Source organism: Urocitellus parryii, chromosome 6 (assembly GCF_045843805.1).
Source record: "Urocitellus parryii isolate mUroPar1 chromosome 6, mUroPar1.hap1, whole genome shotgun sequence".
NCBI classification, from domain to species: Eukaryota; Metazoa; Chordata; class Mammalia; order Rodentia; family Sciuridae; genus Urocitellus; species Urocitellus parryii.
This window is the reverse complement of record NC_135536.1, coordinates 177146616-177174056: the sequence shown is the minus strand read 5'-3', so window position 1 is coordinate 177174056 and position 27441 is coordinate 177146616. Positions and strand designations below refer to the sequence as shown.

The 27441-nt window shown below is 41.6% G+C and overlaps 1 protein-coding gene across 1 annotated transcript; it reads left to right on the top strand.

Annotated features, from left to right (window-relative positions):
- Positions 1-94: 94 nt before the first annotated feature.
- Edem2 (ER degradation enhancing alpha-mannosidase like protein 2) lies at positions 95-27175 on the top strand. Its single transcript, XM_026383176.2, has 11 exons — positions 95-288; positions 517-627; positions 2671-2710; positions 6660-6765; positions 11492-11617; positions 13856-14067; positions 16533-16674; positions 18129-18253; positions 21209-21353; positions 23982-24103; positions 26617-27175. The coding sequence occupies exons 1-11, from the start codon at positions 182-184 to the stop codon at positions 27115-27117; spliced, it is 1737 nt and encodes a 578-aa protein (XP_026238961.1). The 5' UTR covers positions 95-181; the 3' UTR covers positions 27118-27175.
- The last annotated feature ends 266 nt before the right edge of the window (positions 27176-27441 follow it).

The window sequence follows — 27441 nt, the reverse complement described above, 5'->3', positions numbered from 1 at the left end:
GCTCTTTGCCTGGGTTCCGCCCCCATTGCATTCTGGGGCTTGTAGTTCGGAAATGAGTGGCTGATTTCCCAGCGCGCAGGCGTAGTGGCGCTGATACCCGGAAGCGCCAGAAGCAGCTCCTAGGATGAGCGGGTGGCCGTGGCTGCAGCTGCTGCGGCGGCATTGACAGGACACGAGCTCTATGCCTTTCCTGCTGCTCATCCCGCTTGGCCTCCTGTGCACGCTGCTGCCCCTGCACCATGGTGCGCCAGGCCCCGACGGCACTGCGCCCGACTCCGCCCACTACAGGTGAAGGGGGCCAGGATCTCACCTTCCATAGTAGGGGAATGGGAGGCGCGCACTGGGTCCCTTCCCGTTCCTTCCATCCCAGGACCCCTACCCTGACTTGCTTGGGTCCTCTAGGTGGGCCTTCGGTAGAAATCAGCTAGTGATTTCCACTTCCTGCCCTATTTCTTGTCCCTTTTCTCGCCTTTTTTGTTCCAATCCCACTACCTTATTTCTGGTCCCCGCCACCAGGGAGCGAGTCAAGGCCATGTTCTACCACGCCTACGACAGTTACCTGGAAAATGCCTTTCCCTACGACGAGCTGCGACCTCTCACCTGTGACGGACACGACACCTGGGGCAGGTAGTGCCAGCGGAGGGGCACGGAGGCGGCCGTGGTTTGACAATCCCGGTCCCCTGCGGGCGGGTCAGCTGGGTCGGGTGATCACGATCTCTTCACCTGTTCTTGAAAGCTCCTAGCTGGGCTGCACTCCCCACAATGCAGACCAGCACCTCTAGCAGCACAGAAACGTCCTGATTAGCCCCAGCAGGCCAGGCCTGACCTGTGGACCCAGGCTGAGCGGTAGCAGGCACCAGCTACGAGGACTCGGGCAAATTTCTGGAGTCATAGGATATTGGAGAAGGGTTCTAAGAGTCAAAAAACCCAACCCCTTATTATAAGTGGACAAACAGGTCTAGAAAAGGATGTGAGTCTCTCAAAACTTAACAGCCTCTGTATTTGATGCTCTCTAATAACTGAAACACACTTTCCCATTTTCCTGATATCACTGTTTCTTGTCATTGATAGTTTAGCTCCATATGTCACCTCCTTAACATCAGCTTCCCTGACCACTCCCAGTTCAAGACATTCTTACAAATCACCTATTTTCTTTGTAGCACTGCTCTGATACTGTCATTTTCACTTGTCTACTCGTCTGTCTTTATCATTTCCACTAGAATAAACATCAATTGATAGCTGGAATTCTCTGTCTTGTTCCTTGCTGAGTGAGGAATTGTTGCATTAACTGAAGCTGACATTGATGGAACACTGTGCTAAGCATTTTACTGTGTCATTTAATTCTCTTAATACTTCTAGGAGTTAGATGCTGTTATCCTGTTTTACCAATACTTATAAATGATAACATCCCCTCCAATGCTAAGGACTAGAGAAGTTAATAAACTCAGAAATTGTGCTGATTTTCACTTTTTAGTTGGAACATAGAAAATACAAACGAATGAGTAATTCAAGAAGTACGAAATCATAAACAATAAATATCTCTCATACTTTAGAACTCCAACCACAGTTTCTTTCCTGTATATCCTTCCAGAAATATTCTTGGTTTATGTGTACACGTGTATCTTTTTAGAATTAACTTTAAAAAAATTTAGTTATAGATGAACACACAATATCTTTATTTATTTTCATGGGGGGCTGAGGATCGAACCCAGTGCCTCACACATGTGAGGCAAGCACTTTACCACTGAGCTAAAGTCCTGGTCCCTAGAATTAACTTTTGAATGGTGTATTTTCCATGTAATAGGATCCCTCCATTTTAAGTGTATAGTAACCACCATCACAGTCAAGATACAGAATGCTGCTGTCATCCCAGAAAGTTACCTTGTGTCCCTTTATAGTTAATCCCTCTACTATCACTGACCCCAACAATAGATAATCTACTTTTTATTAGTACATCATTTTGAAATGCAGATGGAAACATACTATAACACTAGTTGTGTACATTGTCTTTTTTATTTAACAACACTGAGTATCTTTTTATTGGTACATAGACCTCCTAGTTTATCTTTTTGATAACTTCATACTTTTGTACCACAGTTTGTTTGTTTGTTTGTTTGTTTATTTATTTATTTATTTTTGGTGGTGGGGATTGAACCCAGGGCCTTGTGCTTGCAAGACAAGCACTCTACCAACTGAACCATTCCCCCAGCCCCTGTACCACAGTTTAATTCATTACTCTTCAACTGGTGGACATTGAGTTCTTTTTTTTTCTTTTTCTTTTTCTTTTTTTTTTTTTGGACATTGAGTTCTCTCTGGCCTTTCACTGTGCTAAATAGTACTGTCATGAACATTCTTAAACACCTATGTGCACTGGGGCGGGGTTGAGGGGAACTCCTAGATGCAGAATTGCTGAAAACCCTGTGGTTTCAGGTGCAATCCTATACTGCCTCCCCATGGTAGTCAAGAATGTCAGAAAATATTGGAGATGTTTAATTACAATTGAGCTATGTCAGCACGTCCTTTCATGCATTTAGAAGATTGAGGATCCTAACAATTTTCCCTGTTGTAAGTGAGGAAGGCAGAGGTACCACCATGACTCAGTTTGGGGGGATCTGATCTGGGACAGCCAGATATCTGTGTTTGAATTTCTTTCCTTCTGGCCTTTTACAGTTTTTCTCTGACATTAATTGATGCTCTGGACACCTTGCTGGTAAGTATCTTGTCTATTTGTGTTCCTCTTCACCATTGCACAACCAACTTCCTTCCTCTTTTGGCTATTGGTAAAAAGTGACTTCCTCTCCTGGACTGTTCGTCTCTGATTCTGAGTTATCAGGCTCTGGCTACACACGTAGAAGGGAGGGAATGAGTTCCAATTTATTCAGGTTCGTTTATTTACCAAACATTTATAGAGGGTCTATGATGTACAGGGGCCTATGACAGGCTTGAATAACTCTGGAGGAATACAAGACCTTGACATTCTGCTTGTTTTTAGAAGTTTACATTCATCAGCCATGTCCAATGATAGTAACGTAATAACAGAAACTAGTTACTGTGCTATGTGTAGGGCTTATGCTGAGTACCTTACATGAATTACCTTGGTTAATCCTTTCAACACCTCATGAGATAAGCACTTTTACTCCTTACAGAGGTAGAGCGCTCACCTAATGTGAGGGCTGTCAGCAAGTGTGAGGCACTGGGTTTGATCCTCAACACCATATAAAATGAAATAAAGATATCGTTAAAAAAAAAGGTAAAATGACTTGTGCAGGATATTCAACTATTAAAAAGCAGAGCTAGGACTTGATCTCGATTCTTTATGACTCCAAGACTTGACTATCTCTTCCTTTCAAAAGGCTACAAGAAGCCAGGTGTGATGGCACATGCCTATAATCCCAGCAGCTCAGGAGGCTGAGGCTGGAGGATTCCAAGTTCGAGGCCAGCCTCAGCAATGTAGCAAAGCCCTAAACAACTTTTTTTTTTAATATTTAGTTTTTAGTTATAGGTGGACACAATGTCTTTATTTTACTTTATGTGGTGTTGAGGATCAAACCCAGTGCCTCACGCATGCTAGGCGAGCACTCTACCTCTGAGTCACAACCCCAGCCCAGCCCTACACAACTTAATGAGACCCTGCCTCAAAAGAGTAAAAAGAACTGGGGATGTAGCTCAATAGTAAAGTGCCTTGAGTTCAATCCCTAGTAACAAAAAAATAAAAAATAAAAAGGCCACAAAAAAGGATTTAATAATTTTCCCCCTATATTATTACTTCTGATTCTCTGTCACCTTTCTTATTTTTATATACTGAGTATTTATGTGATTGTGAACTCTACGTAGATGTAATTTAACTTATTTTTTCACTTAATGTTAATTTGTGTGTGCTTATCCATTTATGAACTGAGGGCCAGCACAGTGGTGAACTTGGAGTTATCCTGGTGATATTAAACACACATAGCCCCTGTGTCCCTAGCGTTTGTGATGTTAGCAAGGGAAACAAAAAAATCAAAGAATACCTTTAAAGAATGTATAATTACAAATTAAGGTGAGTGCTCTATAGGAAAGGTGCACAGTTCTATGAGTGGTCATAACAAAATAACATGACCTAGATTGAGGTGGTTGGGAGAACTTCCCTGAGCAAGTGAGATGACACTTGGTTGAGATGTGAAGCAGGAGCAGGTATTGGCTGGGGGAGTGGGAGAGGAAGAGTGTTCTAGATGGAGGGAATACTCCGTGCAAAGGCCTTGTGGCAGGAGAGAGCATGGCAAGTACAGTAAGTTGAAGGAAGGCTAGTAGGGCTGAGGTGTGGAGAGGAAAAGGAGGAAATAGAGTGAAGCTGGAGGGACAGATGGAGACCAGAGGGTGCAAAGCTTTCTTCACCGTGTTAAGGATTTTGATCTTTAATTTGAGAGCAAGGGTAAGCTAATGGAATTTCTTAAGTAGAGGCAGGAAGTGGTGAGATTTCTGTCTTGACATCACTGACTGCAATATGACAAACATTTGTCAAGTAATTGCATCATGAGCTGTGTTTGACGCTGTGGGGAGATTCAGGAATGAATGACTCTTTTGCCCATGCAAATATTTTATTCATGTGTAAATAAATAGATGCCCTAAGAGTTGTGTGGATAAAGTGCTTGAGATCTTTTAAAGGAAGGAGAGGTTAGAGGAGGTATTAAATACTTCCTAAAGTCAGACAAGTAGGGATAGGTTGGACTTAGAAACGGGATGATATAGAAGCAAGTGATTTCTTGCAGAGGGAACAGCATGTCTGAAGTCAAGAAGTTGAGAAACAGTTAGTACAGTTTTACTGAAGTAGATAAGGCAGGCTATATGAAGATGAGCTGTGAGAGATGTGATCAGAAAGAAGGCTGGGTCCAAATCACAGACGATCTTGAATGCTGGGATGGTCAGGAGTGTTTTGTTTGCAAGTGACAGAAACCCGATTCAGACTGATTTAAACAAGGAAATTTACTGAATCAGGAAACTGTAAAGTCCAGATACACCCTGGCCTCAGACCCAGGTGGACCCAGACATGAAAATGATATCATTAGCAGTCTCTTTTTCCATCTCTTATCTTTGCCTTCTTTGCTGTTGTGTTTCCAGGTTCTCTGTAAGCTGGCAGGATAGCTCCACTCACATCCCACTCGGTTAGGAAACTGTGTGGAAAGAACCCTCTCCCATGAATTTTAGGGACTGAGAGTTTATTCAGCTGGTTTAGATCACCTGCCAGTCACTGAACCAATCACCTTGCTAAGGGATATGGTGATGTGGCTGGCCCAAGTCAGGTACCTACCCACTCCACAGCTGGGGTCATGGGGTCAGACTCCCACACCATAGGAGTGACTGTGGGAGAGGAGTAATTCTTTTTTTTTTTTTTTTTTTTTTTTTTGAGAGAGAGAGAGAGAGAGAGAGAGAGAGAGAGAGAGAGAGAGAGAGAGAGAGAGACTTTTTTAATATTTATTTTTTAGATTTTGGAGGACACACATCTTTATTTTATTTTTATGTGGTGCTGAGGATTGAATCTAGCACCCCACACATGCCAGGCGAGCGTGCTACCGCTTGAGCCACATCCCCAGCCCCAGGAGTAATTCTTTAAGGGAAAATCAGGATACTGTTATCAGAATAAAAGGTTCCAAAATTGCATTTGGCTGTTGGGTTAAAGAAAGAAGTAAAAGGAAGTCTGGGGGCAATTTCTAGCATTGGGTCAGCCACCCAACTATAGTGTTAGAGATCCAGGCTCTCTATAGCTTTCCACTCTACCATCATTCATTTATTGGCTTTCATTCTCATACTCTGTGCCTCAGGATGGACTCTAGCTGCCATGTCTCCAGAAATCTCTGCTTTCAAGACAGAGGCAGAGTGAGAGCCATGCCAGCTGTGACTGTGTATTATTATTAAGAAAACAAGCTTTCTCAAAGATGCCCCCAGTGGACTTGTAAGGGTCAGAACTGACTGGATAGTATAGCGCCTCTAGTGGCAAAGGAGGCTGAGAAAGTGAGCATCTTGAGTTTCAACTTCTCTGGGGTAGAGAAGTTTGGGGACCAACCTGAAATGTTTTCCTCAAGGTTGAATGTGACAAGAGAGGGTTCAAAACAGATGCATACTGCAGTTGTCAGGCTAAGGCTTCCTTGCTAAATCTGCATTCTTTATGTTGTATCTATTTAAGTGGATATCTAATGGCTCTTGAATTGGTACCTGGGAATTTACTTAACTGGTCTCTCAATGTTAGATTTCTGGATGATTTCTAGCTCTCTTTGTTCTTTTCTCTGTCACCAGACTTAGGACAGAAACTGGAGGTCTTAATTGAATAAGCAAGGGCCACATCAGCATAAGATCCCAAAATTTGGCTGGGTCTGGTGACACGTGCCTTTAATTCCAGCAGGTTGAGAGGCTGAGGCAGAAGGTTCACAAGTTTGAGACCAGCCTCAGCAACTTAGCAATGCCCTTAGCAACTTAGTGAGATTCTGTCTCAAAATAAAAAATATAAAGGACTGGGGGTATGGCTCAGTGGTTAAGCACCCCTGGGTTTAATCCCTGGTACCAAAAATGAAAGAAAGAAAGAAAGAGAGGGAGGGAGGGGAAAAAGATCCCAAATTTTGAATCTAGCATCTTCAGTGCCTTCATACCTGAGAGAGCCTCATGATCAGGTTTCTGTTTCCTTCCAGATTTTGGGGAATGTCTCCGAATTTCAAAGAGTGGTTGAAGTGCTCCAGGACAATGTGGACTTTGATATAGACGTGAATGCCTCCGTGTTTGAAACCAACATTCGAGGTGAGGGCTGCCTTTCAGGGTCTTTGGAAGAGAAGAGAGTATGGAGTTGCGTCTATGTAAACCAAGAGGTGGTAAGTAGGATCTTTAGGATCCACCTGGCCAGGACACTTGGCCAAAACCAGTGACTGATAGAGCTCTTCTGCCTCCTGGAGGGTGGTGGTTTGTATGTAGAGAATGTTTTGGAATCCCTCTTTAGTTTCATACATGAAAATGAGCAGCAAATGGAGAAAAGACTAGAAGGAAATAGGCCAGAATCACATATGTAACTTTGATTTGGTATTATGTCCAGGCACAGTGACACATGCCATAATCCCAGCAACTCAGGAGGCTGAGATGGGAAGATCAGAAGTTCAAGGCCCGTCTCAGCAATTTAGTAAGGCCCTAAGCAACTTAGTGAGACCCTACCTTAAGATAAATAAAAAGGGTTGGGGATGTATCTCAGTGGCGAATCACCTCTGGGTTTAATCCCTAATACCAAAAAAAAAAAAAAAAAAAAAAAAGTAATCCCTGCCTTTCTTAGAGCTTATTTTCTATCAAATAGAACTTCCTGTGCTGATGGAAATGTTTTCTTTTTAAAAAATTATTTTTTTACTTGATGATGGGCCTTTATTTTTTATTTGTTTACATGTGGTGCTGAGATTTGAACCCAGTGCCTCACACATGCTAAGCAGGCACCCTACCACTGAGCTACAACCCCAGCCCAATGGAAATGTTTTCTATCTGTGTTTTCTGATACAGTAGCCACTAACCACTGGGTTTTGTGTATTTGAAATGTATCTATTGCAACTGAGAAATTGAGTTTTTAATTTCATTTAATTTTTTGAATTTTTAAATTTTTTTATGGTACCAGGGATTGAACTCAGGGTCACTTGACCACTGAGCCACATCCCTAGCCCTATTTTATATTTTATTTAGAGACAGGGCCTCACTGAGTTGCTTAGGGCCTCGCTTTTGCTGAGGCTGGCTTGGAACTTGCAATCCTCCTGCCTCAGCCTCCTGAGTCACTGAGAGTACAGGTGTGCACCACTGCCCCTGGCTCAATTTCATTTACTTTTAATGAACTTAAATATCTTTAGTCACATGTGGTTAGTGACAATTGTATGGGATAGTGCATGTCAAGGACATTTATTTCCAAATTTGGCTGCCCATAGAAACCATTTGGGACATTTTAAAAAGTTCACATGTCTAGAACCCACCTAAGCTTGATGAATTGGGATCTCTGGGTTGGGTGCTAGAATCAGTATTTTAAGTACACATCCAGTGATTCTTGCCAGGCTATTACAGCCCTTATCTACTGTGACCTTCCAAACTACTAGTTTAATAGCTATCACCTCTGGATGACAGAATTATGGTTTTTTTCCTCCTTATTTGGTATATTTTCTGCAATGAAGCAGTGCATATGATACATAAAAGTTTTAAAAACTTTTATGGGACTACCTTGTATAAAATCCTGGTGTAAGATTCAGAGCTGAGTTTGATACTCTGCTTATTGCTGCATCTTACAACTTCTTAGCCCAATTTGTCATCTGTAAATGAAGATCATCCTTATGCCTTTGTTTCTGATGTGAATATAATTATACCAACATTTTTTTGGTTGACATTTGCCTGGTGTACCTTTTTATATCCTTTTACTATCAATCTTTCTGTAGTTTTAGGATTAGATACATTTTTTTGTAAACAGCATAATATATTTTGTTGGTTTATCCATTCTAACAGTCTTTTAACCCAAGAATTTTATCCACTTACATTTATTGTATTTTTTGATGCATTGGTACTCATTTTTCTAGAATGTGCTATTTGCCCCATCTTCTCTGTTCCTTTTTTTCTCTCCTTTTTCATGCCTTCTATAGATTGACTTCCCCCTCATTTCATTTTTTCTTATACTAATTTAGAAATTATGCATAACATTTAACTTTTTAAATAATTTTCCTAGCAAATATAAAAATAATAACTTGGTAAAATCTAAAGTTAATGAAACTCTTTATTCTCCCCCAGCATAATATAAAACCTGATTCTGAGGACACCCTGACCTTTGTTCTATATAGTTACATATTTTAGTTCTTTGTTTTAAACCCTCTGAACGTTGTTATTGTTGTTCTCTACAGTTGATTTCTCATATGTTCATCACTATTTTCACCATCTTTCCTTCTCATATCTTAGGACTTAACATCTGTAATCCCTTATCTTCTAACATACTTTCTTTAGAATTCCCATTAGTGCAGCCATGTCCTTGGCAAACTTTATCAGCTACTGTATACATTAAAATGTCTTTATTTCCCTGCCTTTGTTTGGTCTTTAGGGGATATTTTTGCTGGTTATTTTCTCTTAGCACTTTGAAGCCATTTTTCCTGATTTCATCATCATCAAGAAATAACCTGACAGTACTACTCATTATTTTGTTTTAGATAATCTGTTTTTCTTTTTTCACTTTCACTTCCCCCTTCTTAAATTTTTTTTTAATTTTGAAAACCTTCAAATATAGATAAAAAGTAGAGAAAATAGTACAATTAAATGACAAACCTATCACCCAATATGATATGGACTCTGGTTGCTTTTAAGAGCTTTTATTTATTAGGTGTTTTGCAGTGTTAGCATGATGTAAATAAATGTGAATTTCTTTTTATCATCTTGGTTGGGATTTTTGAGTCTGAGAATTGCTGTTGTTTCTTTGAGAAATTTTTAAACTATTTTTAACTATTTTTTTTAACTATTTTGTCTTCAAATAATGCCCCTCCCCTTTTCTCTCCATATTTTTTAGAAACTCCTACTAGATATACTTTACTATATTTTCCAAGTCCCTTTTTATGTTTTAGGGAACATTTTGTCTTTTTTTTTTTTTTTTTTGATCAAACTTGTGATCCTCTTGCCGCAGTCTCCCTAGTTATTGGGATTAAGGGCATAAATTACCACATCTGGCAACATTGTGTATCTTCATATTGCATTTTGGATAATTTTTTTGGTCTGTCTTTAAGTCCACTAATTTTCTCTTTAGCTATATAGTATCTGCCATGAAACCTAACCTGTGAATTTTAATTCAATTATTATATTTTTAGGTCCTTTAAAAAATTTTTTTTATTCTAATTTGTTATATATGATAGCAGAATGCATTACAATTCATATTATACATATAGAGCACAATATTTCATATCTCTGATTGCATACAAATATATTCATACCATTTGTATCTTCATACATGTACTTAGGGTAATGATGTCCATCTCATTCCACCATCTTTTTTACACCTCTTTCCCCTACCTTGGTCCTTTTAAAAATATACCTCGTCATTTTTAGTATTTGTGTATTTATGTCTTCCAACCTCCTTTATTTCTTTAAGTATATTGCATGCAATTATTTTGTGTTTTATATCTGATAATTCCAATATATGAAGTGTTGGTGGATCTTGTTCTGCCGTCATTTCTGCTGGCTGTTATTTATAATGCTTTATATATTTTGTGATTTTTAAGTTTGATTTATTACATTTTATTCTATGTTCATTTCCTAGACTTTATCTGTAGGATTCTTAGAGGCCTGGGATGAATGTGGGTTCTTCCAGATATAGTTTTTGTTGATTTCTGCCATTTGGCTGGAGTCACTACTTACCAAAATTCACATTATGCTAAAGGTTTGAGGTTTTCTAGACTATCCAGTTAGTGTGACTTCAAATTGTAAAACTATGAGTACCAGATTTCACTGGGATTTTTATTTTTTTTCTTTAAAAATTTCCCCTTTCTTTTATTTGGCACCAAGATTTGAGGCATCTAATTTTCCTGTGTAACTAGGAAAGGTATGCAGGGTCTATTTTTAATTCATCCTTATACACATCTTTCAGATCACAACCATATGTGGGGGCCTTTTATCTGACTCCCACTTTGGCCAGGTCCTGCCTTTGTCTTCCGTTCTCCTTCTGTCAGGAGGGGAAGACTGAAGCTCAATGTCAGAGCTTAGTCAGAGTGTCATTCATTATATCTATTTAGCCATATTTCTAGACACAAAAGACCTTTGTGTCTTTTCGTGAGTTCTAAATATTGCATAATAAATCAAAATAGATAAATTAATGAATTAATAGATAAGTGAAGGTAATAAATACCTTTTTCTCATTGTGCTATGTGTAACAGGCAGTTGGGAGACTGAATGACAAAGTAGAATGAGCTTAGACTTTGGAATCAGGCAGACGTGGCCTTATATCCTACTAGATAGGTGGCCCAGGCAAAATCACTTTGCCTATCTGAATCTTAATATCTTCATCTGAAGAAGGGATGACAGTACACTGTTCTTGGTACATAGTAGGGACTTCAAAAGATGACTCTTGTTTCCGTGACCCACCAAGAGAAGAAACTGTAAACTTCACATGTGGGACTAGAGGATAGACTCATTGACTAGGTGGCCCTAATTCCTTCTAGACTATCCAGTTAGTGTGACTTCAAATTGTAAAACTATGAGTACCAGATTTCACTGGAGTTTTTATGTTTTGTTTTGTTTTGTTTTTCTTTAAAAATTTCCCCTTTCTTTTACTTGGCACCAAGATTCGAGGCATCTAATTTTCCTATGTAACTAGGAAAAGTATGTAGGGTCTATTTTTAATTCATCCTTCCACACATCTTTCAGATCACAACTTTATGTGGGGACCTTTTATCTGACTCACCCCAACAGAGTGGTGAGGTTTAATTCGCACAAGAGAAAGAGTGGTCCTCTGTCCTGTAACACTTGCATTTTGTGCCGTCTATAGTGGTAGGAGGACTCCTGTCTGCTCATCTATTGTCCAAGAAGGCTGGGGTGGAAGTGGAGGCTGGATGGCCCTGTTCTGGACCTCTCTTGAGAATGGCCGAGGAGGCAGCCCGAAAACTCCTCCCAGGTAAGACCACACAGCGATGGGGGAGACATGAAGTCCAGCATGCCCCACTTCCCTTGCTGGAGATGAGAGTGGTAATGCTGATTCGTGTCCTAGTGTTTTTTTTTTTTTACTCAAATACTCTATATCCCTACTCCTGAGCATCTACCGTAGAAATCAGGAGCTTTCTGAGTGTTTTAAGGGCTTGCTGGGGTTCTGGCTCAGGATGGATGATCTGACCTCATTACAGTCTGCAGGAGTGGGCTGAAGGCCAGCCTGGCTGGTAAATGGTTTTTAACTCTTATTTTGAGCCAGCCCTTTCACCCCCTTCCAGGCCCATATGCTGCTGGAATAACAGAGTTCTGGGTAAGATTCATGGTCTGAGCATTAGAAGCCATGGGTTCTAGACTGGCTCTGCCAGCTAACAGTTTGACCAGGCTATCCTTCCTCTCCATGGTTCCGTTTCCCCTCTGTCTGGAAGTCATCATTCTTGCCTCCCTACCACACTGGATTTCTGGGAGGCCAAAATGAGATCAGATGGCAGAAAGTGCTTGGAGAACCTTAAACACTAAAATGAGAGAGATTTGTTCTGTGGCTATGCTGTGTCCAGGGCTGCAGGCCAAGCCTCAAGTGTTTGGGTCCAATGGAGCAGCCACACTGGGCTCGGCAGTGTCAGCTGGACACTGTGTTCCTTTCTGGGCGTAGTAGAGGTCTAAGGGCTGTTCACACCCAAACACATCACAGTGTTCTTTCCGCCAGCTCCTAGGCCGTCTCATTTGTCCCTTGTATGTAACAGTTGCTTGACTCTCATGCTTGAGAGGGTGAGCTGGATTCGCATCTCACTCGTGGCCCATGGCTCACCGCCGGAGCGTCTCCTCGCAAACATCATGTCCTGTGTGATTCATCCCTAGAGGAAGCTGCCTTGTTGCCTTTTTTTTTTCCTTGTCATTTAAAAATTTTTGCATTGAGAAATATACATATTTAAAAAAATATTGAGTAATTATAAAGAAAGCACAGCTATATCTACACTTCAACTCAAGAAGAAGGGTTTTCTTACTTTCTTTTTAATACTTCCTTCCTTTTCTAAAATATTTCTTTGGGTCCTTTTTGCTTGTGACTGTCATTCTCCCCGCTTGCTGCTTGTGCCTGCCAGAAAACAAGTTTCTTGTCTACAACAAAGTTGCTGGACCCTGTCAACTTTGTTCACAGTTTGGTGATCCAAGGCTGCTGCCCTGAAGTTGTTTGACCTTCTGGCCTGGAGAGGAAATCTCTGCCTTGGGCTGGTTTTCAAGTTCTTGCCTTGAATCAGAAGGCACAGGGTGGGGTGGGCAGAGCATTGGGCTGAAGCTGTTGGGGAAGTCTGGGCAGGCATTCCCAGCCAAGCTCTGTTTGATTTTCTGTGTGATCTTTGGCTGAATCACTTCTTTACAGGTGTGATTTTCCCCACCTGTAAATTTGAGGGTCAGACTCTATCAGTGGGTTTTATGTTTCTGTTTATGAGGATTGAGGATTGAACACAGGGATGCTTTGCCACTGAGCTATATCTCTGTCCCTTTTTATTTTTAAATTTGGGATAGGGTCTCACTGAATTGCCAAGGCTGGCCTTAAACTTGTGATCATCCTGCCTCAGCCTCCTGAGTCACAGGGATTATGGGTGTGTGCTACTACACCCAGTTCTTTCTTTTTTTAAAAAATAATTTTGCCCCTAAATTTTTTATTTAAGCATGAGTCTCAAACTGGTCCCTTTGGGACTTCTTAGCATCTACTGACCCTACTGACCCTGTTTCATTTGGTCAGAGTGGTGTTTTAAAAAGTTTATGAGTGGCTTCTATTGGGGCAGGCCCTTGTCCATGTGACACAAGCCCCACTATTCTCTACAGCTTAAACCTTGACTGCTTTACACTGAGTTACCTGCCTGGCCTTGAAAATACACAGTGGGAAAAATAAATAAATAAAGTAAAAGTAGATCTGCTGTAGCTGAAGTGAGATATGTGGAGTGTGGCAGCCTGAGCACAGTTTACTCCATGCCCGCATCACAGGCAGGAGCCCCCCGGGTTCGGCAGAACAGTGTTTGACAGCATCTGGGGTAAGTGGCTGCTAAGGGCCCCTCAGTTGTAACATTTGTCCTTCTCCCATTCATACTCTAGCAGATCACCTGGGAGAAAAAGAAGGAAGTGCAGGCTGAGGTCTCAAGCTTCAGGCCTGTATCAAAACCATCCCTACCTCCTTGCTCTTGTCTGAGTCACAAATCTGATTATTTAGCCTTTCAGACCCCCACTGGCATGCCCTATGGAACGGTGAACCTGCTGCATGGTGTGAACCCTGGAGAGACCCCTGTCACCTGTACAGCAGGGATCGGGACCTTCATTGTGGAATTTGCCACCTTGAGCAGCCTCACTGGTGACCCTGTGTTTGAAGATGTGGCCAGAGTAGCCCTGATGCGCCTCTGGGAGAGCCGGTCAGATATCGGGCTGGTAGGTCTGTTGCTGCCCTTCCTTTGTGAGTCAAGTCTGCCAATTTAAGACCCCCTATCCCTCTGTTTACAAGGTCTCTGAGCAACAAGTTATAGTCAAGTCAGAGGAAAATTAGGGTGACCCTGGGAATGGCCCAGGACTTGGGCTTAGGATATCAAAAGTAGACCAAAACTGCCATTCATATCGTGGCTCAGAAGGGAAGACAGCCTGAAAGCATATCTTCTGCCTGGGAGAAGGGGCTGTGTTAAGCTTAAGCCTTTGAACTTCTCTGATTTCTAGGGAGCTATATGCTTCATGCCCCTGGCTTAATTAGTGGCCATAGATCATCAGCTCATCTAGCTCTTATTTTTAGTGTCTGTCTATATTTGTAAAATTGTGTTTCTTAGAATACCAATGTTAAGAAATATTGAATGGTTGCTCTGTTAAAAAATTTTTAAAAAGGTTCCTGGTCAATTAAGTTGACCAGTTATATGAAAAACACATTTCTTCCTTTATGCGATTCTTAAATATGGTACCCTCTTTTGGGAAAGTAATAATGAACATGAGCAGAATGAAGGTTATGGAATCCAGGGGTAAAGTAACTGATTTGACTTCACATTTCCCAAACTTATTTGACCCCAGGACTTCCCTTTCCCCTTCAATTCCACTTAACACAGGGAAATTTAACACACTTTGGATCAGATGACTACTAAGGTGGTTTTCAGCTCCTTAACAGGATATTCTAGTGAACCTAACAATAATTGAGCCAAAGCTATCCAAGAAATAACACTGGATTTAGACAGAACTAGATTCAAGCCCTGGCCTTGCTAAATCGAAACTCTGTGACCCTGGGCAAGTCGTTTAACCTTTCTGGTCCTCAGTTACTTCAGCAGTAAGTTAATGTATTAAGGTCTGCTTTGCTGAGTCATTGTGATTTCTAAAGACTGTATTTGAAAGTGATTAAAGTATAAGTTATGAAAAGTTTGATGCTAAGTCAGCTTGAAAAATGGAGTTTATTTGACTAAACTTCACAAATCCCTTAGGAAGGTACCATTCTGGAGACCTAGAGTAACTGCCTTAGTCTAACACAGGCAGCATTTCTCCAGCCCTGGGACCATAGTGAACTCTGTTCATGCCCTGCCTTGACCCTTTTTATTTCTGTGCACATTGACCTGTCTTCCAGCAGCCATCACCCATGTCCCTTTGCTGGCGGGCCTTTACTGGTGCTTGGAGCCTGCTTTGCTTGCCTTGGCTGAAAGTACCGGAACTTAATGCTACCCTGGAGCAGTTCTCAACCAGTGACTGATACTGATGGAAGTTTGTGGATAAACATTCCATTCCACCCCCTCCTGCCTTTAGGTGAGATCACTCCAAGGCACATACATGCTCTACACTGAATCCCAGAGCTCCCCAGAAGGACTGAGCTCCAGTTCCCATGAGGAAATTTGCTCCATCGCTCAGCCCTTATGGGCTGCATCCCCTTTCCTGACTCCCTTGCTCTCTCTTTCCTTCTCTGCTGGTATTTTCAGGGACTCACATCATATCAACTGTTTTCATTCTCCCTTTCTGAGGGTCTGCCCCAGGAGGACCCAAACTAACGCAGAATACATAGTAATTTCTTTTTAATTGAGTATCTGATAAAGTTATTACTTCCAGGAGCATCTGAATTAGTTGAAAAACACATTTCTTCCTTTAAATCTTTTAATATTTATTTAAAAAAGATTTTACAGTTACATGGCTCAAAATTCAAAGGATCCAGCCAGGCACCATGGTGCAGTCCTATAATCCCAAGCAGCTCTAGAGGCTGAGGCAGGAGGATTGTGAGTTCAAAGCCAGCCTCAGAAATTTACTGAGGCGCTAAACAACTCAGTGGGACCCTGTCTCTAATAAAATATAAAATAGGGCTAGGGATGTGGCTCAGTGGTTGAGTGCTCCTGAGTTCAATCCCCAGTACCCAGAAAAAAAAATTCAAAGGATCCAATAAAAGTACCCAGTGACATTGATAAAGTTCCCTCTGATCCCTGTCGTCCAGCTATCCAGTTCCTTTTCTTCCTGAGTTAATTTATGGAAATATATGAAGAATGTGTCATGTCTTTAGACACTGGAATCACACATGTCTAAAGACATGTGTCATGTCTTTAGACACTTTAGGCCAAGTGCTCTGAAGTCTGACACAGATTGTGGGAACAGCAAGTTCTCATCTCTCACTCACTCTGGGCAGGGCATAAACACTCCAAATTATTTTTCCTTTTAATTTTTTGCCCAGTGTATATAATTACATCCTCATAAATGTGCATGAGATGTCTCTCCACTGTACAGATGTGCAGGACATCTGGCCATGTTTCAGCTTTGTCGCCTTCCCCTATAACCTCTGTGTCTCCAAGAAGCGCTGAGGTGCCCACCTTGCGTCTCACTGGGCTCTCAGGAGTAGATATAGCCTTCTTTGGTGTTAGGTCCTCCCTTGGAACCATGTGTTTCTCTCCCAGGTTGGCAACCACATTGATGTGCTCACTGGCAAATGGGTGGCCCAGGATGCAGGCATCGGAGCTGGTGTGGATTCCTACTTTGAGTACCTGGTGAAAGGAGCCATCCTGCTTCAGGATAAGAAGCTCATGGCCATGTTCCTAGGTAAAAGGGGCAGGGTAAGAGGGCTTTTTCCTGTCTTTTCCTATTGATGTGTGGTTTATTTGTAAACTTTCAATTAATTATTCCCAAGTGCCTACAAAATCAATTCAGAATGCCTGAGTGTGCATTTGAAGGCACTGTGGACTTAGACCTTCCACTTGCTGCCCCGTGCACCTGCTCGTGCCTGCCTGCTTACTTGCTCTCTCTCTCTCTCTCTTTCTTTCTTTCTTTGTCCCAGGGATTGAGACCAGGGGTGCTTAACTACTGAGCCATATCCCCAGCCCTTTTTTATATTTCATTAGGGCCTCACTAAGTTGCTGAGGCTGGCTTTGAACTCATGATCCTCCTGCCTCAGCCTCCTGAGCTGCTGGGGTTACACCATGCCTGATTCCTTATGCCTACTTACAAGAACCATGCTATTCTCTATACATGTCCCAGATGTCTTATCCCCTGGCCATTATACATACTGTTTCCTTGGCCTGGATATTTTTCCTATCCTCATATCTCCAAATTCTATTCACCCTTCAAAGCCCAGCTTAAATATCACCTTGCCCATAAAACAGTTTGAACCTTTCTCAGAATACAAAGCCTTAAGCATCTTTCCTGTAGTTACCTTTCATCAACAATTACAGGTCTGTTCAGTATAGAGCCCATGCCTTTTTCATCTTTGTTTCCCCCAGACCTTTGCATAAGACAAGTTAAGAGATGATTCTCTGCTGAATAAGTGCATTTACCTTCCAGGTCCTTAGCCACTAATAATAATGATCTTGGGGAATTCTTGGGCACCTAGTAATAACTACTATAGCTACTGTTCATTTGTTCAGCAAGTATTTATTGGGTACCATTAATGAGCCAAGCACAGTGTCATGCTCTGATCGTGTCTATTTCACTTAATCCTTACATCAGTCTTTTAGGTTATCTCATATATTTGCATATGTATTTGGCACTTTGTTCATTCAGATAATATTTGTTGTGCACCCTCTTAGTGTTAGGGATTCTACAGTGAACAAAACAAAGTCCTAGGGCTTATGGATTTACAATCTAGGGAAGGAGTAAAAGTTCAATTTCCCACTGGATGTCAGCTCCATGTGAGCTGGACTTTGTCTTGTTTACCACTGCACACCTAGTAGGTACTTAATGAATATTTTAGTGAATAAATGACTGGAAAATCCTACAATGTATATAACATTTCTTTCCCGGTTTTAACAGATAGTAAAACTGAGGCTAAGCAGCGAAAGTTTGCCCAAGGTCACAACTAACATGTGGTAAAGCCAGACCTGGAATTTGAGCCTGGATATTTGACTCTAGAATCTGTGCTTCTTTCTAGTCTGTTTGCCTTACTGCATCTTTGTCCCCATTGAGGCTAAGCCATCATATGATCTCTCCAAGTGTAAGTCCACACTTCCATTGTCCAGACTGCTTTTTGTCTTCCTAATCACCCATTTTCTGTGGTGCAGAGTATAACAAAGCCATTCGGAATTACACCCGCTTCGATGACTGGTACCTGTGGGTGCAGATGTACAAGGGAACTGTGTCCATGCCAGTCTTCCAGTCCTTGGAGGCCTACTGGCCTGGTCTTCAGGTAGGAATGGTCAAGGATGGTGGTCATTTTTCCGTAGAATGACAAAGCAAGCTCATTTGATACAGATTAAATGTACTCCTTAGGTTGCTTGACTACATTTTTTATGGGGAGTGTGTGGGGATGCAATAGAAACCTAGAGTGAGGTACAGAGGTACACAATTCTGCCAAGCTGAATTTTCCAAGGGGAGCATGAAGGTGTCAGGAACTGAACTTCAAGGTTGCATGTCTTACCAGCTACAGTCATGTAGGCAGTGTCTTTCCAAGCCAGTAACAGCCATTTCTCCAGTGGGCAGTTCTGTCAGGTATCTTTCCTTGACAATGGGCCTGATCATGGTTGTTCTTGACAGTCTGATAGAGTTGCTGATGGAAGGGCATTAAATCTACCCACAACGTATGCCAAGATATTACCTGTACCAAAATGGTTTATAGTCTAGGTGGATTTGATTTTTTTTTATTTTAAGAAAAATAATAATGCAATTAATGATAGTAATTTGAAAAGCACATAAGGGAATATGGTGAAAAGTAAATGTTGAGCCCTTACCTCACTACCCCTGTTCTGTTTTCTATGAATCCTTCCAGAAATCCATAGACATCAATATGTGTATATTTATATCCCCCTTTTTCTTTAAATAGATAGGAACATGTTGTATTCTTTGGTACTTATATCTTGTAGATCATTTTTTATTGATACGTATGAATCAGTTTTACTTTATTTTTTAAACAGCGGTAAATATTCCATTGAATAGATAGACTGTGATTTATTCTTCATATATTTTGAATGGGTGCATTATACTTGTACATAATGTTGGCGTTTGCTATTAAATATTCATACTGCTAAACTGTGATTCTTTTTTTAAAAAATATTTATTTATTTTTTAGGTGTAGATGGACACAACACAATGCCTTTGCTTGACTACATTTTTTTATGGGGAGTGTGTGGGGATGAAATAGTAGCTGGCAATAAATGTTTCACAAAATGAAAAAAAAGTAGTTTAAAGATGTTAAATTTGTTATATTTAGTAATTTTTAAAAAATTAGATAGGATTGCTATGTTGCCCAAGCTGGCCATGAACTCCTAGGCTGAAATGTTCGCCTTATCTCAGCCTCCCCAATACCTGGGACTATAGGAATACACCACTGTGCCTGGCTTTACTTAGCAAATATTTGAATGCCTACTGTGTTTCAGCCATGTCCTTGTGAAGTTGTGAGGGGTAGACACAAAGAAAAATTTAAACACACTTACAGTAATACCTTGCAATGTAGGAAACAAAAAAGAAGCTGAGGTAGAGGATACCATCCCTGTCGGGGATGTGCTTTAGATAGGTGCCTCTGAAGCAAAGATGCTTAATCTCATACTTGAAGAGAAAAGAAATCAGGTTGGGGCATGATGTTCTAGGACAAGAAAAGGTCATGTGTAAAGGTCACAAGGTAGGAAAGAGTTGGGTGTTTATCAGAAACAAAAATGCAATATGGCCACAGTCCAGGGAAGAAAAGTTCAGTCACTGGAAGGTCAGCAGTGACCAGATTGTGCAGGACCTTGAGGGCCCTAGGGAGGTATCTTGGCTTTATGTTAAGCCTAGGGGAAGCCCTGATGGTTATTCTTGACTATTTTGGTGAGCCTGGATTAAGGAGGGGCAGTGGTGGGATCAGGGAGGAGGCCTTTGAGGTCATCCCATTCAGTGTGAGATGCTGTGACCAGGTGATAGCTCTGGAGATAAGGGCAAGTCTCAGTGTTTTGGAGATGGAATTAGCAAGAGCTACTGAGGAATGGATGTGAGGGAGGAGGGAGGAGCCCAGGATGACCACCAAGTTTTTGATCAGGGTAATGGGTAGACAGTGGTGCTATTTAGTAAGAAGAGACAGAAGCAAGAGTAGAGAGACAAATGGGGAAAAGTGAGGGAACCAAGATTTACTTGGGAAATGACAAGTTTGTTCTATCTATGAGACAGGCAAGGGAGATGTCAACATCAGCTATTTTTCTGTGAACTCATAGTAATATTAGCTACTTAGCAATGACTAGGGAAATTACAAATTCCCATATCTTCTCACCCAGCAGTCCTAGTTTTGAAAATTAATTTTACAGATGCACTTTGCATATATTTTAAATGACATATGTACAGAGGTATTTATTGCAGCAATTGATTGTTACAGCACATGGCAAAAGATTGGACCAAGCCAAATGGCTATTAATAAGGAAATGATTACACTTTGGTCTAAGAAATAGAATATGAGGAGCTGGGATTGTGATTCAGTGGTAGAGTGCCTGCCTAGTATGTGTGAGGTGCTGAGTTAGATTCTCAACATTGCATATAAATAAATGAATAAAATAAAGGTGTGTCAACATCTGAAAAAAGAAAAAGAAATAGAATATGATGCAACTGTATAGATATGAGGAGAGCACTCTCTATGTACTTGCCTGAAAAAATCAGGATATATTGTTAAATAAATAAAGGAAGGTGTAAAATAGTATGCCTAATTTAGGCTATTTTTAGTGATGGGAAAATAACATGCTCATTTTTTGCTTATGTTTGCATAAAGAAACTCTGGAAAGTTATATAAGAAACTAATCAGAATGGTCATCTGTTGAGCTGTGGGGTGAGGGTGAAAGCACAGCCAAACTTTTCCTTCAGAATTTTGAACCAGCTGCCAAAATAAAAACTGCTGGTAGCTAACATTGACCGTGAAGTTTCAGGGACTTAATACATAATCTCAGTTCTTCCCAACAATGCATGAGGTAAGTATTGAATTTTACATCTTACAGATGAGGCTCAGAAAAGTTATCTGTCTAGCTCAGGATTACAACAATAGTCAACAGCAGACTCAGTGTTTGATTGGTGGCTTTTTTTGCCCCAAAGACTTTACTGTGTCTTTTCCCTGAGCTTGTTATATGTGGAGTTTTGTCTGTGGGTTCTTAGGCTGGCATTTGCCTACCTGACCACTAGGTCTCTCCCACAGAGCCTCATTGGGGACATTGACAATGCTATGAGGACCTTCCTCAACTACTACACTGTATGGAAGCAGTTTGGGGGACTCCCAGAATTCTACAACATCCCTCAGGGATACACAGTGGATAAGCGAGAGGGCTACCCACTTCGGCCAGGTGAGTAGCATCTCTGGCCCATGGTAAGGTCTGGTTCCTCACACCCTAATCCCTCACAAACTCTTGCAAGGCTATTTTTTTTCCCATTTGATCCAGTGTCTCTGGGTGGTTTTCCTACTAGGCATTATTCATCCCCATATTTTTAGGTATAGACACCCATAAGAAGGCTGAAACGGTTTGTCCAAGGCCAAGTGCAGAAGCTGGGACTAAACCCAAGTTCTCCTGGGCTCTTCCAAGCTTAGGGGAATAGTGAGAGGGAAAATGCCAGATTGTCTCCTTTGGAGCTTCTGCCATCAGGATTTCAGAAGCCCATGCAAACTTCCCAAATCAGTGGGTTGAGCAAATTATGCTTCCATAGTACAGAATGGTAAAACTTTGGGATGGACCTCAGTATCATGTAGTCTTGTCCCACTCTCATTTGGCAGCTCAGGATCAAGAATGAGACCACACACACTGGACATTGTCTTAAGTTTCTTGACATTTCTAATGTCCTCTGATTCACTAAAGGAAAGGTCAACACTTAGGAGGGAGGGAAAGGGGGACACAGGCAGGAAGCTTAGTCAGCACAGTCATTCCCACCCCAGTGTAGGTTACGTTAACATCATCTTAGGTGCTTCCCACCTGAATTGCCTTTGAGCCATGGAACAGGACTTCCTAGTGCTTCTTCCCATTCTGCCTTCTTCTGCCGAAGTTTCTTCCTCCTCTAAACAAAATGATTATTGTAGGACCTTGGGACAGTGCAGAAGGAGTGAAACAGCAGTTGTAAAGGGCAAATCAGTCACTTTGGAATCCTCAGAAGTTGCTGTCCTTGGTGTTTCCCATGTATTTGTTGCCATGGCTTTATTTATTTATTTATTTATTTATTATTTTAAGAGAAAGTATCCATCATGTCTAGCATTCCCTATGGAAGAAATGACCAGAGTTTGGGCCTAATGTAAGATGTAGACTCATGCAATCTTAGGGTTAGAGGAATCTGAGAGGTCTTCTAATTGAAATCCTCCTGCAGTAGCCCTGTCAAGTTATTATATAATCTTTTCTTAGTTGCCACCAGGGACAGGAAGCTCACTATATACAGACGCACCCTGTTCCATTTGCAGGACAGGTTGGCAGGAAGGCATCAGTGGAAAATAAGGCGCCACTGCCAGGAATCCAGGAGGGCCTCAGGCCAGTCACCCTTCCTTCCCCAAAACAATAGCACATGGGAGATAAGATAGAACCTTGTAACTAGACTGGCCAGTGCATTGCACTCTGATGCATACCTATGATCGCCAGTGTGGAAGCACAGAGCCCAGCCTAATGGCCTTTGAAGGCCTTAACCTCCTATACAGGCCAAATCTAAGTGTCAGAAACAGTTACCCTTCTCCAGAGTTGTCTGGGTGATGTACAGAAAGGTAAAACAATAGCTAGCGTTACTTAGATCCATGTGTGAGGAAGAGGAAACAAGAATGGCCCTGATCCAACCAGGTGCTGGAAGCAGAAGGGAGGCCTCTCATGAGAACACTGTCTTTTCAGTCTGAGTGTTCATCGTCCAGTAAGTGTGCCCTATCTGTATTGTAGAATATAAGCAATTGGATTAGCAGTTGTCTCCATGTGGGGGGAGGGAAATGTATGAGAGAACTGGGGAGGTGGGCAGTTCTGATGAGCTCAGGAGGAAACAGGAAGAGAGAAGATCAGGGAGATATTGGTGGAGGAGGAAGAGTAGTTATTTCCTCTAAGAAAAATAGGTGACTAAGTAGAAAAGCATATTGAGCTATAGTTTCTACCCACTGAGACCATCCTCAGTGAAAAGTCAAATCTTTCTTCTCTAAAACAGTTGTTCAGGTATCTGAAAACAATAAACACATTTTCCTGAGTTTCTACCCCCTCAACTCCAAGAATAAATATTCTCATATGGATCCTTTGTTGGCCAATATCTATTTCAAAATAGAGCTCATGTTTGAACATACACTCCTGTTGTCAGGTAAGATAGGGCAAGACTGTCACCTTGGGCACAGTGAATCAGGGACTACATCTTTGGTAGGTTGAGATTGGTGCTTAAATGTCTTAATTTTCATCCTTTTATCTGTCTTGACTTAGCAAGGGCCTCAGAATAACAGGCTCATACTCTTCTTTTAAAATTTAGGGTTAGGTTGGGCTGTGAGCAACAGAAAGAAATAGCTTAATCAAGATACAATTTCAGCCAGGTATGGTGGTGCACGCCTGTAATCCCAGCAACTTGGGAGGCTGAGGCAGGAGGATTGTGGGTTCAAAGCCAGCCTCTGCAAAAAGGGAGGCACTAAGCAATTCAGTGAGAACCTGTCTCTAAAAATACAAAATAGAGCTGGGGATGTGGCTCAGTGGTCGAGTGCCTCTGAGATCAATCCCCAGTACCAAAAAAAAAAAAAGTACTTTCATATTCTGGTTGTATATGACTCTCTATGCGGATGGGAGCCCATGGTCAGCCTTTGCTGGTCTCCACTGAGCTTCCAGCTTTGGGAGTATAAGCTCTCAGTAGATATCCCATGTTGCTCTTAGTTGGGGCCTTCTATACAAAGAGAGAGGAGTAATCCTCTACTCCCTTTCCTGAGTGGGCCCCAAGCCATGCCTGCTCAGCTACTGGGTGAGGAAGTTCTGCTTTGGACTTTGCAGAGCTCATTGAGAGTGCAATGTACCTGTATCGTGCTACGGGGGATCCTACCCTCTTAGAACTTGGGAGAGATGCTGTGGAGTCCATTGAAAAAATCAGCAAGGTGGAGTGCGGATTTGCAACAGTAAGTGCTTCCTGAGCCCAACAATTGGGAAATATTTCCTCTTGCTGCTATAGAGCCTCTTTAAGGGTGAAGCTTTGGGAGTGCTGGAACATTAGTACTGGAGGGGACCTTAAAGATGGACATAAACTAGTGAACAGAGGAGCTAAGAGCCTTGCTAATAGTCATGCAGTTAGTGGAGGTGGAGCCAAGATTGGTTACCAGAGACCTTGACCCTCTGTCATTGGCATTCCCTCTGTACCCCCTCTGCACCAGAGATCCTTGCCTGTCTGAATAGGTTACTTTGTAATGTGAGTTTCTTGGAAAGTTTTCTTTTTTTTTTGTATTCGGGATTCAACCCAGTGGCACTTAATCTCATCCCCAGACCCTTTTATTTTTTATTTTGAGACGGGAGTCTCACTAAGTTGCTTAGGGACTCACTAAGTTGCTAAGACTGGCTTTGAACTTGTGACCCTCCTATGTCAGCCTCCTGAGTCTCTGGGATTACAGGAGTGTGCTACTGAGCTGGACTTCCTGGAAAGTTTTCTGAGAGAGTTTATAAAATGGACTTTAAGAAGGAAAATCCATACTCCCATAGCTCTGTATCCAAACCTGGGGCCCTTTAACAAAACAAGCCTGCTGATCTCACAGATACTTATTGGGTATCTTTTACTAGGCCCTAGGGTCATAGTGATACAGAAGGACTAGCTCCTACTCCTATGGAGCTTGCATTTTAGTAGGTAAAACAGTGAACATATCTGTGAGACACTAAGGCCAATGTTGGCTAAAGTGGAGTGAACAAGGAGGAAAGTGGGTCCATAGAAGATCCCAAAGGAAGACATGGACCATATCACAGCAGGCGTCACACGAGCCATGGGAAAGAATTTGTATTTGGGTCAGTTTGGAAGGAGACTTGGTAGGAGCAGGGCCATGATTAGATTGGCATTTTAGAACTATCGCTCTGACTGCTCTATGGAGAATGGATTAAAAGGGTCAAGGTTGAGAGCTGGGTCACATATCCTTATAGGACCCAAACAATCATTACAGACACATAAAGTTAGATGTTTAGGAAAATAGTCTGGAAGAAAATTCCCTGAAAAGTATACAGAGTTTGTGTGAAGCTATAGGTTAAGAAATGCACATATATATTTTTTGGCAAAATTTATAATGTAATTATATTGTGTAAGTAAAATGTGGATTCCCATTTTGAAAGAGAAGGCCTATATGCTTAGGGAGAAAATAAAACAGTGATATGTTTTGGTTTCCATAGTGTTGTTTCGTGAAAAACCAGAAATAAGCCCATTGGGGTTTTCTTAGAAATGTTAGCCTTATTTCCATGTAAATAAGCCTCTTGGAGGTCTTCCAAGGTGCATGATGGGAAAAGGCATCTGATCTTGTCAAACAGGGCAAGAAAATAAGTCTTGGTGCATATATCCCTAGAGTCAGGTTTTTTGTGTAAGATTGTTGTCCATTGAGAATTAAATTTTGTTTAGCCAGGCATAGTGACACATGCCTGTAATCCCAGCAGCTTGGGAAACTGAGGCAGGAGGATTGTGAGTTCAAAGCCAGCCCCAGCAACATAGCAAGGCCCTAAGCAACTCAGGGAGACCCTGTCTCTAAATAAAAATACAAAATAGAGCTGAGGATGTTGCTTAGTGGTTGAGTGCCCCAAAGTTCAATCCCTGGTTCCAAAAAAAAAAAAAAAAAAAAAGAGTTTTGTTTAAATGCATCGCTAATTCTGAGAAGCTAAAAAAATATGTTCATAGCAAGTCATCTTACTCATCTATGACTGTAAACTCAGTTGAAATTTTTTAAAATAGTCTCTTTGTTATTGACAATAGCAAAAACTTGGTACCCACAGTGATGCCCAGCAAGGGAAGATCTAAGTAAATGATGAGACATTTTAACAATGAGATATTATGCCAGGGCAGGATATAGGACATTAGAGATTATCCTGTCATGTAGGAACATGGGAGACCTTTCTGGGGAGGCAGCGTCTGAGCAGACTTGAAGGAGTGAGGGAGCTAGCTATGAGGGTACCTAGTGGGAAGAGTATTTTTTTTAAAATATATTTTTTAATTGTAGATGGACAAAATATCCTTATTTTATTTATTTTTATGTGGTGCTGACGATTGAACCCAGTGCCTCACACATGTGAGGCAAGTGCTCTACCATTGAGCTGCAACCCCAGACCAAGAATATTTTTTTATTAAATCTCATACCTAACATGAAGGACCTGGTAGCCATGGTAAGGCTTGGGTTTTTAGCCTGCATGAAGTGAGGTATCAGCAGAGGGTTATGAAAAGAGGAGTTGCAGGTAAGACTCATGATACAACTATACTGTAGGGTAAGAATGGAAGCGGGGAGCAGTTGGAAGCTATTGTGATAATCCAGGTGAGAGTAGTGGGCAGCTTGGAAAAGCTAAGTGAGTCACGTAAAGGCTCTCAGCTGCTTAGTGGCCCAGTAGGAATTCTTAAAGAGGATCGCATGACCCTTACTGCCAAACTGTGATGCTGTCTGACTTGCTTCCTTCTCAGATCAAAGATCTTCGAGACCACAAGCTAGACAACCGCATGGAGTCCTTCTTCCTGGCTGAGACTGTGAAATACCTCTACCTTCTGTTTGACCCCACCAACTTCATCCACAACAATGGCTCCACCTTCGATGCTGTGATAACCCCCTATGGGGAATGCATCCTGGGGGCTGGAGGCTACATCTTCAACACAGAAGCCCACCCCATTGACCCCGCTGCCCTGCACTGCTGCCGGAGGCTTAAGGAGGAGCAGTCGGAAGTGGAAGACTTGATGAGAGAATTCTACTCTCTCAAACGGAATAGGTCAAGATTTCAGAAAAAGAGGATGAGTTCAGGGCGCTGGGAACCCCCAGCAGGGCCAGGAACCTTCTCCTCACCTGAAAACCATGACCAGGCAAGGGAGAAGAAAGCTGGCAAGCAGAAAATCTCGCTTCTCAGCTGCCCTAGTCAGCCTTTTACCTCCAAGTTGGCCTTGCTGGGACAGGTTTTCCTAGATTCATCATAACCACTGGATGATTTTTTTATTTTTATTTTTTGAAACTAAACTATAGTAATAAATCTGATTTTGGCTATTATGTTTTACATATTGTATTATTTTCACTCAAAGAATTGTGAATCTAGTTTATTTTTCTCAGACAATTGGAGAAATAGCTAAACTCCAAGTTAGCTGGCTGCAAAGGCCCAGGGGTTGATAGTTGAATCTCCCTTTTCTGGTATCTTTGTGGAGGTTGCTGTTACAAATGTAATTCTTTGTCAGTTCTTGCCCCCAAACTGTGCTTTTGCCCATTAACTGTCCCCTCTAACCATCTGTTCTTTCAGTCAACAAAGA